Consider the following 14,930-nt stretch of genomic DNA (forward strand, 5'->3'; position numbering starts at 1 on the left):
ATATACACCTAGACCCCGACTTACGACTACGTGGACTTACGACCGTCGGGACTTATGACCGCCTCAGATATAGATTAAAAAAAAAATTTTTAATGACACGCATTTTCTATACCGAAACGTTTCCAGTTAATGTAGTCTCCATGTATAATTAGAAAATTATGGGGGCCCCATGTGCATTCAGCTGACTACATTAAAGGTTAAGTGCTCAGTCACACTGTATCCATTCCTTATTATTTATTACTTTCACTGTACTGTATCCATTCATCATTATTCATTACTTTTACTGTACTGTATTTCATTGTAGATTTTTTATTTTTTATTTTTGTCGGACTTACGACCATGCCGGACTTACGACCTGGATTTGGGTCCCTAACCCCGTCGTAAGTCGGGGTCTAGGTGTGTGTGTATATATATATATATATATATATATATATATATATATATATATATATATATATATATATATATACAGTATTACCCCGCCTAACGCGGTTTCACTTAACGCGTTTTATCATATACGCGGTGCCTCGCCAGAGCTGGACTTTCACTTAACACGGATTTTTTCCACATATACGCGGTGAGTGTCGGGCTCGAGACGCTATTTTTAGATTTGCCCCACCCGCCACCCTGCCTGATTTAGCTCATAAAATTCATACAAATTACCCGGCCAGAATATAATTTACATTGCTGGAATTCTTATAATTTGGTGATCATTTTGAATATAAACATCATATTTTTGCATTAGACATACAAATTTTAGATAAAAAATTTTCTCAAATTAACTATGTTATCTTTTGTGCAAAATATATGACATTTATATTCAAAATATTCCTGGTCTTACAAGGAATCCAGCAATGTCAATTATATTATCCTAACTTTAGTTTGAGGTATTATTTATTACAAAAAAGTTAAGTATTCTGGTTTCCCCACACATCTCCTTGGGACGGTTGGTGGGGGGTGGGGGGGAGGGAGGGACCGACCGACCATCTGTTACCCCGTGAAGAATATATATATTTTTTTATTAACTGAAGATATTTGTTTTAGCTCATAAAATTCATACAAATTACCCGGTCTGAATATAATTTACATTGCTGGAATTCTTATAATTTGATGATCATTTTGAATATAAACATCATATTTTGCATTAGACATACAAATTTTAGATAAAAATTTTTCTCAAATTAACTATGTTATCTTTTGTGCAAAATATATGACATTTATATTCAAAATATTCCTGGTCTTACAAGGAATCCAGCAATGTCAATTATATTATTCTAACTTTAGTTTGAGGTATTATTTATTAAAATTTAGTGGTTATCCCACACATCTCCTTGGGACGGTTGGTGGGGGGTGGGGGGGAGGGAGGGACCGACCGACCATCTGTTACCCGGTGAAGAATTATTATTTTTTTTTATTAACTGAAGATATTTGTTTTAGCTCATAAAATTCATACAAATTACCCGGTCTGAATATAATTTACATTGCTGGAATTCTTATAATTTGATGATCATTTTGAATATAAACATCATATTTTTGCATTAGACATACAAATTTTAGATAAAAATTTTTCTCAAATTAACTATGTTATCTTTTGTGCAAAATATATGACATTTATATTCAAAATATTCCTGGTTTTACAAGGAATCCAGCAATGTCAATTATATTATCCTAACTTTAATCTGAGGTATTATTTAATACTAAATGTTAAAAACCCTGGAAGGGAGGATTGGTGGGGGGTGGGGGGGAGGGTTGGGACTGACCGCGGGGTTGGAAGAGGGGGGGTGAGGCAAGGTTGAGTCCATTATTTGAATGGACATTAACTTGGCAACTGTATTTCTCTATTTCTCTTAAGTATTAATTGTGTGCATGTACCATCATAAAATTAAGATGTTATTTTTACTACAACATAGGTATGTGCCTTCAAAAAGTGGAGTTTGGGGGTCGGGCCGGTTTCTATTGGAATTAATCCCATATGTTCTGTTGTTCACTTAACACGGATTTCACTTAACGCGGGACCCTCTGGGTTCAATTGACCGCGTTAAGTGGGGTACAACTGTAGAAGAAAATGATCTTAAATTTAGACGTGTTTTTCGAATATGATAATAGATTTGGGGCAGGAATGTTGTGTGAACTAATATAAAAATACCTCGATTTCAACACACTAATATTTTTCTGGTGTATATATTGGTGTGTTTTCTTCGAAGCTTGACATTCATTTTCTTGGGGAAAAACATCATGTTTGAGGAAATTAAAAAATGACAATTTAATTATTCCAAGAAAATGGAGGTGACAATTGAAGAAACACACCAATATCCAACTTTTTTTTTTAGGGGGAGGGGAAACCTTCAGTAATTATTAGTCAACACGTAATAGACTAACTTAACCTATCCTATCTTAGGCCTAGTGCCATGTTTCCTAGCCGGACCCTGGTGAATGTATCTTATGGCTTACCTTATGCAGGTGCGTTAGGATGACGGTACAAATTGGCAGCATTAAACAGGAAGTGATGCAGGCACTGAGGCTTGGGAAACTCTCTGATAAATAATTATCTTACCAAGCACTTAGGGTAAGTGAGACTTCAGTCAAGATTCGTTTTAGGCCGAACATGGAACTTCATGTTTCTGTTTACAGTACAGTATACTGTAATTTATAGGGAGAAGGAGGGAAAAGAAATAGAAACCTTTATTCTATTACATTTCCCTTGTAATACTAGATTTTTTAGTATTTTGACTAATATGACCCCCCCCAACCCCAAAAAATAAAAAATAAATAAATAAACAAATTACCAAAAATATTGGTTATTCAAAGTTGGCAGGGCTGTGAAGGAGAGGGAAAATGTGAGGCAAAAGTACAGGAGAAAACCGGAGGTCGGGAAACCTGTGATATTTGATAGGGTCACACTGGATTACACCCTTCTCACATGTGTCTGGGCCCGAACCCTTGACATATTGGTGAGAGATATGCACATTATTGCTGTAGTGTACTTTAAACTAAAGTGAATGTATGCGATACTTCAAAACATATTTTTATATTTGGTAAAATTATCGTTTCAGTTTTCCACCTAATTGGAAGTTGAAATTAATCTTTCAAAACACATCAAAAACCATCAGAAAAACGTAATTTCAACCACACCCAACCTAATCTAAACCTAACCTGCTGGATGACCAAAACAATAATACCTTATTTTCTTTTTAACTGGACATTTTGGAGGATTTTTTTTATAGGAATACAGTACAGTGGTCCCTCGGTTAACGATCGCCTCGGTTAACGAGATTTCGGTTAACGATTTACCTTCCATAAGATTCTTAACTTCGGTTAACGAGTAATCCCTCGATTAACGATTTTTTTACGAGCCGACTTCAACATGTTTTCGCTTACATTTGGCGGTCCACCAGCTGTAGTATTAGTCCGCCAATACAGTTATCGGTTTTAGGGCTTAAATGCCTTACTATTTTAGTAAATATCAAGAAGTTTATACTATTCAATAATTTTAAAAGTTTAATATTAACTTTTTTAGTAATTTTTACAATTATTGAACATAATTGAAGGTAAAGAAACTAGTTTCTGGCGTGCCATCCAGCATGTTAACACACCAGACAGGCGTTAGCCTCTCTCTGTTTTCAGTGGAGGTAACATCTTACTTGAGACTCTCTTCAACTAAACGCTTTTTTTTCTGTGTTTCCAAGCAAATTATTGGTCATTTTGAAATATATTTTACATATTGACAATATATAATGCAGTGCAGTGTTGATTTAAAGAAAATAATCTTGAAATACACCAAGAGAACTAAAATTTTAAGGGTGAAATGGTGCCATGGGGTGACTTCTCTTCCACCCCAATGCCTTCTCTTCTTCCTTCTCCACCCCCATTTTAATTCCCATCATCATCATCATCATCATCATCCAGGAGCCTTCTACATACACACCTCAAAGTAAGTGTACTTTTCTACCTTTTTTGTTGAATTTAGGCTATTTTCGGTGAGCTGGAACCAATTACCCAAAAACCCATTGAAACAATGGTTTCGGTTAACGAGTTTTTCGGTTAACGAGCAACCTGCTGGAACGAATTGTGCTCGTTAACCGAGGGACCACTGTACTGTATAGCTTTTACAATGGGAATCTTTGTGAAAATGTGATCTGATATACTGTACCAAAAAAAAAATCAAGAATAGAATCCTTTCATAACTCAGGAGTGCATATATTTACAGTACATCACTTATAAATTAACATTTATAAATGTGCAAAAAACATCAAACTTAAAGCATAATATTGTAATTAGGTCTTCCTTGCTTTCAGAGGCAGAGGCCCATAACTCAGCTTGAATTTCTTTGTCTTCTTCCTCTTTCTGCCTATATTACCCTGTAAGGAAAGGCACAGAATTTAGAGAGATGCACATATGCTCCTGTTTGCTAAATGAGTTGATGCACAATTTATCAAAACATTTACAGCCATTAAATTTCTTGTTCTGAGCAAAAAGTGAATGGGAGGGCACTCTTCATCATTGAAAATGTATATACAGTTGTCCCTTGGTTAACGAGCACAATCCGTTCTAGAAGGTTGCTCGTTAACCGAAACCGTTGTTTCAAAGGGTTTTTGGAGTGGTGGTTCCAGATCTCAAGCTCAACTGAAATGAAAAAACTAAAATAGAGTGGAAAGAAAAGGAAGAGAAATGAGGTGGAAGGAAAATTTCATGGTGTAGTCAGGTGCAAAAAAAAAACCTCCCACAAAGACTGACGCCTGTATGGTGTGTTGGCAGGCTGGATGGCGCGCATAAAACTAGTCACTTTACCTTCAATTGTGTTCAATAATTGTTAAAATGACTAAAAAATTTAATATTAAAATTTTAAAACTGATTGTTTAAGTCTGGAAGAAAAAACTTTGTTGTGTTAAACAAATGCGCTAGATTAACCGGATAAGAATCTTATGGGAGGTAACTGGAATTAACAGTCTCATTCTTTGAGACTCACCTCTTTTATTAGGTTAAAAGTGTTCTTGAAATCTAGTTTGCCTAACACTTCATTCATCGGGATCATCAGCCTGTACCATTATACTGATGGATTAAGGCCTCTTGTGTGGTTCCAGTTATTTCTGCTCCGCCCACTGAGCACTTCCAAACTTCATGTCGCGATCACAGCAGCTCTTCAACCCTATACATTATTGAGAACATTTCCTATTGAATTTATGGTAAAATAAGGAAAGAGAAGTTTGGCTGAGCTTTAAGATTTTTTCATGTCATTATAAGATTGACAGCATAAACCAATTTTTTTTAAATATTTATTCAAGTACTGGTACCTGTAGTCTAAGTTTAGATTGTACTCTAGTATCTAATCTTGAGACAAGATAATTTAGACGCTAATCTGAAGTTCCTTCAAGGGCAATATATTGTGATAATTCTTTTAACAAGAAAAGTTACTACTGTATGTGAGCATAAATTTGGACAGACTTAAAGAAAACCAATTATCTGGAAATATAAATGTTCAGAAATTGGGGGTGCTGGAAAGGTACAATCGCTAATGGTATTTGGAAACATTACAGCGGTACATGTATTTAAAGTGCTGTTACCCGATACTAGAGAAAATCATACCTGGTACTTTTCTTATTTAAAAGTAAAAAAATTTAACCTATGATATTAGCTAAAAGGGTTATGACACAAGACCTGGAATAATTAAAAAAAAAAAAGCTAAACATCCCTCCCAGGCAGTAGCTAGCAGGCTTGTGGCTAACACAAATTGTTTTATACTCATAAATTGTGAAATGTATGGGTAGTGATTAGAGGACTAGTATGCATGACAGAAACACGTTTGAGATGGTGTAAAGAGTTAAGTGGTGGTGGTAGCTTGAGATGCAGGGCTAGACTAAGACAGATTTGGGGCTCCATTGACCACTGGCCCCCTTCCCTGCTCGTTAACATCCTGTGGTAAATTCCATTGGTGGGCTAAGTGAAAGAACACTATACTGTACACTCTTGTAATATTTTATTAGGCTTCTTATAAATCACATTAATTGAACTGAATATCACATTTAAAATTTAAATAACTGTCTGACCATACTGCCATGGCTCCCCCTTCTTTGCCATTTATAGTTGCTACCAGGACTGTATTACAAAAAAAATCCATGGATGCAGTCATAGAAGCTAATTTACCTCCATTCTAAATGTTCTCAGGCTGTTTTTACCAATCACCTAAAGGTTTCGATCTCTCTGCCTTTCCCTGCCTATCCTATCCTGAACTTTGCCCATTAATATTGATGTGATTATCCCTAATTATGTGACCAAAGTAGAGGTAGACCACCTCATATCCGGCAATCAGTAATCCGGTTCCACCGCCGGTTCGGACATAATTTGGCCACCGTATTTTCAAATTTCGCGCCGGTCTCCTCGCCAACCCGCCGCTACTGTTTGGTGGCGCCACTAGCTGACTCGGCTGTTGGCACGGTGTTTGAGGAGCGGCAAGTTATTCCTCTGTGTTATTCTTCATTTATTATTATAAACTGCTCTTATTTAGCCCCAGTCATGTCTTCATTGAATAAAGGAAATGCTTCTCGTGGTGTAAAGTGCAAACACCATACGTTGTCTATACAAGATAAGGTTGAACTTCTCAAAAAACTCAACAGTGGTGTGTCCGTTGCAGCATATGCGACTTGTATACCATTGGCCTTCCACAGTGTATGACATAAAAAAACAGAAAGGAAAGCTGCTCTAGTTCTTTGCTGATAGTGAATCAAAGAAACAGATGTCCATAAGGAAAACATTGAAAGATGGAAGATGTTCACAGCTAGATAAAGTTCTGATAAAGTTGTTTAAACACCACGTTAGTGAAGGTGTGGAACTGTCCGGGGAGATGGTGAGGGAGCAAGCAAAATTATTTCATGCAGAATTAGGAATAGATTATGCGTGTGATTATACTGAACGGTGGCTTCAGCGGTTCAAGCAGCGACATGGGATAAAGTTTCGTGCAGTGTGTGGTGAAAAAAGGTCGGCGGACAAGGAAGCAGTTGTTGCGTTTGTAGACGAGTTCGCTTAGTTAGTTTCGGATGAAAATTTAAGTCCCGAACAGGTCTACAATGCAGACGAAACCGCCATATATTGGTGTTGTGCTCCCGGGCGAACACTGACTACTGACGATACATAATTACCAAGAGGTTATAAAGCATCAAAAGATCGTGTCACTGTGTTGGGCTGCTCTAACACTGCAGGAACCCACAGGTGTAAGTTGTTAGTCATTAGCAAAAGTTTACGCCCCAAAGCCTTCAAAGGTATGAAACAGTTTCCAGTTATTTACTGTGCTAACAAAAAGGGATGGATAACAACTGACATTACATTGAATTGGTTCGAACATTACTTTGTTCCAGCAGCAAGAGCGCTCATTGTGACTGTTGGTTTGAAAAAAACTAAGATAATGCTGATTTTAGAAAACTGCTCTGCACATCCAAAAGCAGAACTCTTGGCGAAGAATAATATTTACGGTATCTACCTGCCACCTAACTGTACATCATTAATTCAACCCCTGGACAATGGCATATTACGGCTACTGAGTGCATGTAACTCTGGCAAACCAGTAAATGAATTTATGAAAGAATGTTATATGAGAGATGTGATTTATGGAGTTGCAAATGCTTGGCAGTCAGTAGAATCATCAACATTGAAAAACGGATGGCATTTGTGGCCAGCTTTATTGTTCAGTTCTGCACCTGGTGAGGAAATTGGAAATGAATTTACGGGATTTAGGGTTTCAAGTCAAAATCAGATTGTACGTGAACTGCTTTCTTATGCTCAAGATCTCGGTAATCCTACTGCGAAGGAAGCTGCATCGAGGCTGGATGCAGATAACATTAACGAGTGGATGGGTGTTGATGATGATGAATCAACTGTTCATCATTATACTGACGTTGAAATTGTTCAGATGGTTGTAAATCCAAAGACAAACAGCAGTGGGGGAGAAAGTAATGATGAAAACTAGGAAGAGGTAGCTGAAAGAGTGTCCATTGATAAGTTAGTTGAGCTGACAGGTGAATTGATAAAAGGTCTCGAACAACGCACTTTTGTTACTGAACAGGAAATAATGAATGTTTACATGTTACAAGAAAAACTAATCAAAGAAAGACCAAAATACATGAAACAGGTTAGCTTGCAGGATATGTTCAGAAAAATAGCAGAGAAATCTGTAAGACAGGAGTCAACACTTTTTAGATGAAACACACGACAGTCTTGATGACCCCCTGCTTTCAGGCATGTAACTCTGCTTAGTTGTACAATCCAACTCTTTACTTTGGAAGTGGCAATAACCAACCTTCTGATGTAAGTAAATACAGATACCTTGTGTTAACGCTCATAGGAGCGTTATTGATTTGGGTTGGAGAATAAGACCCTCAACGATGACACGTACCATATAATTCGTTCAAAACCTGTTAAAGAACAATTCACATATAACAAATGCTGTTATCTCAGGACACACAGTATGAATAATACAATCAATGTACAGTACATAGCCTGTTAAATATAACTCACATGTTACAACTGTTGATACATCAGGAGACAATTTGTATTATATTATCAAAATACAGTACGTAAATATACTTATTAAGGTTATTTAGAGTTTTTTAGAGGATTTAATAGTTCACAATCACACTCACGTTTTAGGGTCTATGGTTTGACCAACGAGAGCTGGTGTAATATCCTCTTGGTAAAGGTATATGTTGTACAGTGGTCCCTCGGTTAACGAGCACAATGAATTCCAGAAGGTTGCTCGTTATCTGAAACCATTGTTTCAATGGGTTTTTGTGTAATTGGTTCCAGCTCACCGAAAATTACATGCAAACTAAAAATAAATGCAGTAAAGTACACTTACTTTGAGGTGTGCATGTAGAAGGCTCCTGGTTGATGATGATGATGGGGAATTAGAATGGGGGTGGAGGAGAAGGGAGAAGAGAAGGCATTGGGGTGGAAGAGAAGCCACCCCATGCTGCCATTTCACCCATAAAATTTTAGTTCACTTGGTATAATTCAAGATTATTTTCTTTAAATCAACACTGCACTGCACGATATATTATCAATATGTAAAATCTATTTCAAAATGACCAATAATTTGACTGGAAACGCAGAAAAAAAGCCTTTATGTTGAAGAGAGTCTCAAACAAGATGTTCCTTCCTCTGAACTGGTAAACAAACTGACGCCAAGCTCTGTGTGTTGAGTGGCTGTTTGGCGTGCAAAAAATTAGTTTCCTGTACTTCAATTATATTCAATAATTGTTAAAATTACTAAAAATTTTAATATAAAACTTTTAAAATTATTGAATAGTACAACCTTCTTGATATTTACTAAAATGGTAAGGAATTTAAGCCCTAAAACCGATTACTGTATTGGCGGACTAATACTACAGCTGGTGGACCGCCAAATGCAGGCGAAAACATGTTGGGAAAATTCATAAGGAATTCGTTGACTGGGGGTTTGCTCGTTAGCCAAAGTGAAGAATCTTATGGAAGGTAATTCGTTAACCGAGGGATCACTGTATATGTTAGTTGAACGAAAGGTGTTGTCTCTCTCTCTCTCTCTCTCTCGTTTATCTTACTGTGGCAGTAACACCTAGTAAGGTATTTTGCCTGTATATACAGTATACATACTTCAATAAATTTCACTTGCTTTTCATTTGTTGTTTCTTTTCATTACCCAACTTGTACTATTTACAGAGTATTTTAAAGGTAGGGTGAGGTAGTTATGAAGTGGGTTAGAGGTGTTTATTTATTTAATCCTAACCTAATCACCTGTGGTTTGGCAAAATCACTAATCTGGCACTGCTCAGGACCCAATCAGACCGGATTTGAGATGTACGGTAGTTCAATGGTGGATATTAATAGATATTTGGTCGTTTTACAGTACTGTACAGTATCTATTTATTTATTTATTTTTTATTTTTTTAATGGACATGGCCATGTACTGTAACCTATGTGTCTTTAGTGTTTATTACTGCACTGTCTAACAACTAACATGATTAACAGTGATGGTCTATGATGGGTCGAGGGAGGCGTCTGGCCCTTGGCATCTTTGTCCTGCTGGTGGTCGACGTCATTTGGGTGGCTTCATCAGAATTGTCGGAGGTATTATTTTCTTACATCATGTTCAGTTTTTGTCTGTGATATAACATGAGAAAAATATAGTAAGTTACAGAGTTTACTTGCTGTACCAGTTCATTTCTACATTCAGAGTTGCCTGAAAAGCTCATGCTTGCATTACAGTATCTATATTGAAGACACTGAGTACCATACATCTCAACAGCCTTGAATATGAAAAACCGCACAACTGTTTTCTAAATGTTTGTTGAAGAGAGACTGGAAGTAACGGAGAGATTGAGTAGGGGTGGAAGAGGTCATGGAGGAACCTGTTGAAAAGATTAAGAGAGAGAATGAAGTCTGTTCCCTACCACATTCTGACCATTAGAATTTTACTAACCACAGTGACTTTGAGAGCAGAATGTCTGGAAAAAAGGATACAAGGAATACTAAATTTAGAAATAAGATGTGCAAATAAAAGGAGACTAACCAGGTTTCTTGAGATGGTGTGGACAGGTTGAGAAGACGGGGGAACAAGGATTAAAAAAAAAGAAGTAAATGGTAGGAGAGAAAGTGGAAGACCAAAAAGGAGATGAAAGAATGGGCTGGTGTATTTAATGGATAAAACGGGAATAGACAACAGGGAAGAAGCAGAGATCATGGTGTTGAGTAGTTTATGGGGATGGACCTGCCTCTGAGGGGTGGTATTAGGTTTACTAAAGTAATGTGGGTAAAGCAGATGGAAATCTTTAGATTGTGTTGTGGAAGGGAAGCACTGTAGCAGAACACATCTTATGCACAAGTTATTAATGAATGATCAGCAGCAAATAATGGGAGGGTATCTGTTTCTCTTGAGCCTGAAACACTTTCTTTTTAGTATACGCTGTTTGTAACATTAAGAGAAAATAAATATATAGTATAAGGGATGAAAAATAATAGACTTTTTTATATTTTTCAAATTTTATTTTCAGTATATCTTCAATGATACCGGCTTCAATAAACCTTTTTTCAGTACATACTTAAAGACCAGTATGTTTTCACTATATTTGCTGGGATTTATATTTTGGAGCCCCTGGAGACACCAATGTGCCCAAAGAAACCACGATGAGAGTATTTACCAGGTAAGTTATTTATTGCAATTCATATTAGATTATTTTTTTGATATTTTTTATATGTGATATGGAAATAAATTTATTTTAGGGTAATTGTGTTGCTCTTTTTTCTGTGTTAACTAGACTTGAGTCATGCTATACATACTGTAGAATATTTACTGATTACAAAAGGCATTGGTTATTCCTTTTATTTCCAAGGCCTCCAGACCACCATTTTATTTCATAACTTTGCCTTCTCTTTCCCCCTTATCCCCTTCACTTCCTCTTGTGCTGAATAGAATCATCTGGCATTAGCCAAATGAAATATTTAAGAGACAATGAAGGGGTTAATACAGTAAAACCTTTATCGTTTATCAATCAATACTTTACAAATTGGCTAGTTCATACATGCAGTTCAATGTGTGTTATGTTCACCAAAAATTAAATATTTTACACTTCCATCAATATTGCAAAATATAAAATTAAAAATATAAGAAAATGTGTTCAACAAAAAACAATAGCAAAGCAAGTAGTGATGTACAGTATGTTCATTGTACAGCCCATTCTTCCTGCATCACCTGAAGAGGCACTGGGAGGGAGTGTATATTAATATGAAGTGAAAAATGTATTGTCAAAGCACTTGGTCAGTAATGTGTCCAAATTTAAGCTTTCTAGCTCAAAAATTTCCATAAATAACATCCAGACAACATTAAGTGTTGAGTTGAGTATGCTTCTAATATTCTCTTGCTATTACAGGAAGTGGATTCAATGGAGGATGAAGATTTACCGCTGTCAGACGTTTGGTATGTTGAATTGTACTTGCCATTTGGAGTTGTGATGAAATACAGTATTATGTTGATGTAATTGTGAATGGGTGCTTGTAGTACTTAATTGTATTATTAACTCCTTCACTTCAGTGTTCAAATTATGCAAAGTTTAAATAGATTTTGCGCCTTAATCCTTACAATAATTTTGTGTCATTTATATTAAGGTGATACAGCAATTATTAAAGCATAATATTTCATAGCTAAATAGAGTAATTTCTTACTGCTGGCTTTGTTCCAACAATTTCAGAAAGAGACTCAATTATAGCCTCAAATCTGGTGTAAAAGCATGTTGTTGATAAGCCTCCAAACTCCTCATTGCTCATGTCCCTCATTGTTATCTCTACCATTAGCATTGGGGAGTTCTGATGGTCAGTCGTCATTGTTATTGTCACTGCTGTCGATACCTTTCTTTTCTATATCTCTAAATTAGGTGTAAATTAATGTAAAAATAACAGTAAATTTATTGTGTGGCAGTTGTGGTAAGACTGGTGGAGGAGTGTGGTGTTTTTTTTATGAGGAAAAGACAATTGTTTGAAGACCAGGTTGGGCAAAGTGTTTTATAACCATTTTCCACGCTTGTGTGGATTAGCCGTGATTATCTGATGGCAACTTTCCATTCTACAGTCTTTTGCATTCCCTCTTGTCAGGTTCTTAACTCTTAATGTCATTTCTTACAACCTCTCCCCATGTCATTCTTGGCTCTTCTCCCCCCACATTTAGACTCATACACCTCTTGACCTAATTAGTGTGATTCATTCTCCAAAATTCCAAACCATCTCAGCATACTGCTACACAGAATTTTGCCAATAGAACTCAATACCAGCCACCCTCTTACCTCTGAAAAGGATTTTTTGTCTTTCAGTGCCACATTGCATATCCACCTCACTAGTCTCATTTAACTTGATGGATAAATGTATTGCAACTGCATAGGTTGTAGTAGAGTGGTGTGGTCCAAAATTGTTTGGGTACACCTGTTTAAAATTTGCATGACAGGAGAAATTATGTATTAATGAATATATGTAGCACATAGTGAAAAGTGTTCACTTACTTAAAAATTTCTTCTATACAAAAGTCTATTCAGTATACAGACTGCATATAGTGAGGAATATCTATACTTAAACACTTGTCAAAAGGTTACTTTTAACAAGTTTTATGAACAATCTGTAACCCAGAGAATACATTAATTCTTTAGAAGTTGCTATTTTGCATGACCTGGCATTTTCTGAGAATGCAGCTACTGCACTGTGTGGAGTTTTACTGTGCTCAGAAACCTTCACCTAAGTCATTGATGAGGACCTCAGATGACTACGTACCTGAGGCTGATTACCCCCATTTTGTTATTTATTTTTTTCCCAAGTTTTTATCCATTTTATTATTATTATTTTTTACAGGGATTAGCCCACCCGGGCACAGGTCACTGACCCACATCGGGGCCTGGGGGCGAAAATGTCAGGAAATCTTAATCAAATTTATGGAAAATATTTTTTAATGTTTTACCAATAATTATCAGGGTTTATACTGATTATTGTAATGTATATTATAGAAGTATTTATTTTTATTACTCTTCTTATTAATATGAAGCTCTTGCAGACGAGAGACAGGCGCACCCCTCCACCTGTGCCCATCTTCACTTTGGACCAGCTGGCATCTAGTGTTGCGAGAGACAGTGATGCGAATGCTCAACTGACACATTTGGTCCTGTGGCACTATTTACCCATTCAACAAGCTAGAACGATTTATAACAACAATGATGAAAAGGTGTCTCTAAATTATTTTTGCCAGTCATATGTTCAGGAGTTGTTAGCATTCAAAGATATGAAGTTAAGAATGCATTATAGGAAGAAAATTTTGTTGAAGAATTGGAAAATAAATTGGCATTCAACTCAAAAATTAAAACAAATATTTATTGGGGTTTATGATGATAGAAATATGAAAAATGAGGGAGTGAATTTAGAACTTAAATGAGAATAAATTGCGTGTGAAATGTAAAATCTACTTTTGGGGGAGGATTAGTAGTTGTGTGTGTGATCTGTTGTATCAGGTCATTAGGGTAAAGTACAATGATGAAATTTTTAATAAAATTTTTAGTTATAGATTTTGTTGAAAATAATAATGTGTGAAAGAAATTCACCATTGTTGTAATGTTCTGTGAGAGGGAAGTTGTACTGAAGATAGAATTATATTTGTTGAATGTGTGTTTAACAGTTTTGATAATAAGAAAGTATAAGTTAAAGGTATATTACTGTAAGGAATGACATTTTTAGGATATCTAATGAAGGGGAAATTCGGAACTGAAAAGGTCCGCTCCAGTCTATTATATTGTTGTGTGTACTTTACATAAAATGGATAAAAACTTTGATTTTTTCTTTTTGTTTGAGATGGTTTTGTCATAAAAATTTACATTTGAGAGAGATCTGTATAACAGTATTCTCAACCTCTTGGTGCTTGGCATAACATGAACAGTGGAGATTATTGTTAATCCACTTGAATTACGATACCTGTAGTATTTAACCAAGTCATTAGTGCTAATTCAGCATATGGGTCCAGTTAGAGCTGAGGCCAAAGTGGTTAAGACCCAGACACTGAGTCAGAGACAATTTAATTTTTTTATGCCAAGATAATGGCTGCCAGACTGATATTAGATATTTAGAAATGACAGTTGATCAACTGTTCAGTGTTTTCCGGGTGTTTTTGTATGTTTGTAAGCATAATTCCTCTGACCCTTGCTTCATGCGAGGATTACATTCTGCAAAAACTTCGCCTGACTTGAAATCACAAAGTGAATTCTTAATCTTATGGGGATGTGTTCTACAACCATTTTGGAGCCCCTCTACCTTAATTCTGGCACTTTTTCATAACGACAATAAAAGACAACAGTAATGCTATAAAAGTTGAGGAAAAATCATTATAATATTCTAAGGTGGCCTAGAAATAATTAATATGCAATAAACTATAAACTAAGAAAAGC

General features: G+C 36.0%; 2 protein-coding genes across 4 annotated transcripts; both read left to right on the forward strand.

Annotated features, from left to right (window-relative positions):
• Positions 1-1,993: 1,993 nt before the first annotated feature.
• On the forward strand, positions 1,994-14,321 carry LOC121875429. Of its 3 annotated transcripts, none has more exons than XM_042379986.1 (5): positions 1,994-2,566; positions 9,994-10,092; positions 11,016-11,165; positions 11,892-11,938; positions 13,544-14,321. In XM_042379986.1, exons 2-5 carry the CDS (start codon positions 10,003-10,005, stop codon positions 13,647-13,649), a joined length of 393 nt encoding a protein of 130 aa, XP_042235920.1. In that variant the 5' UTR covers positions 1,994-2,566; positions 9,994-10,002; the 3' UTR covers positions 13,650-14,321. The 3 variants fall into 3 exon arrangements, 2 of the variants coding, with proteins under 2 accessions (XP_042235920.1, XP_042235921.1); XM_042379987.1 differs by lacking the exon at positions 1,994-2,566 and adding an exon at positions 4,994-5,500; XR_006090601.1 differs by lacking the exon at positions 1,994-2,566 and having other exon boundaries at positions 9,301-10,092; positions 11,016-11,938; positions 13,553-14,321.
• On the forward strand, positions 7,523-8,469 carry LOC121875428 (the record flags this gene model as incomplete). The annotated part of the gene is given in 1 exon segment (XM_042379985.1): positions 7,523-8,469. A coding segment is annotated over 1 exon segment (435 nt), but the record flags the coding sequence as incomplete, so codon positions are not given.
• Positions 14,322-14,930: the final 609 nt, after the last annotated feature.

This window comes from Homarus americanus, unplaced genomic scaffold (genome assembly GCF_018991925.1).
Source record: "Homarus americanus isolate GMGI-L3 unplaced genomic scaffold, GMGI_Hamer_2.0 scaffold18638, whole genome shotgun sequence".
In the NCBI taxonomy this organism is placed as follows: Eukaryota; Metazoa; Arthropoda; class Malacostraca; order Decapoda; family Nephropidae; genus Homarus; species Homarus americanus.

Coding starts and splice junctions, on each gene's coding strand:
- LOC121875429 (XM_042379986.1), top strand. CDS start 10,003: ATGATGGGTCGAGGGAGGCGTCTGGCCCTTGGCATCTTTGTCCTGCTG. Junction 10,093..11,015: donor CTTCATCAGAATTGTCGGAG/GTATTATTTTCT, acceptor TTTTATTTTCAG/TATATCTTCAATGATACCGG. Junction 11,939..13,543: donor TTACCGCTGTCAGACGTTTG/GTATGTTGAATT, acceptor ATTAATATGAAG/CTCTTGCAGACGAGAGACAG.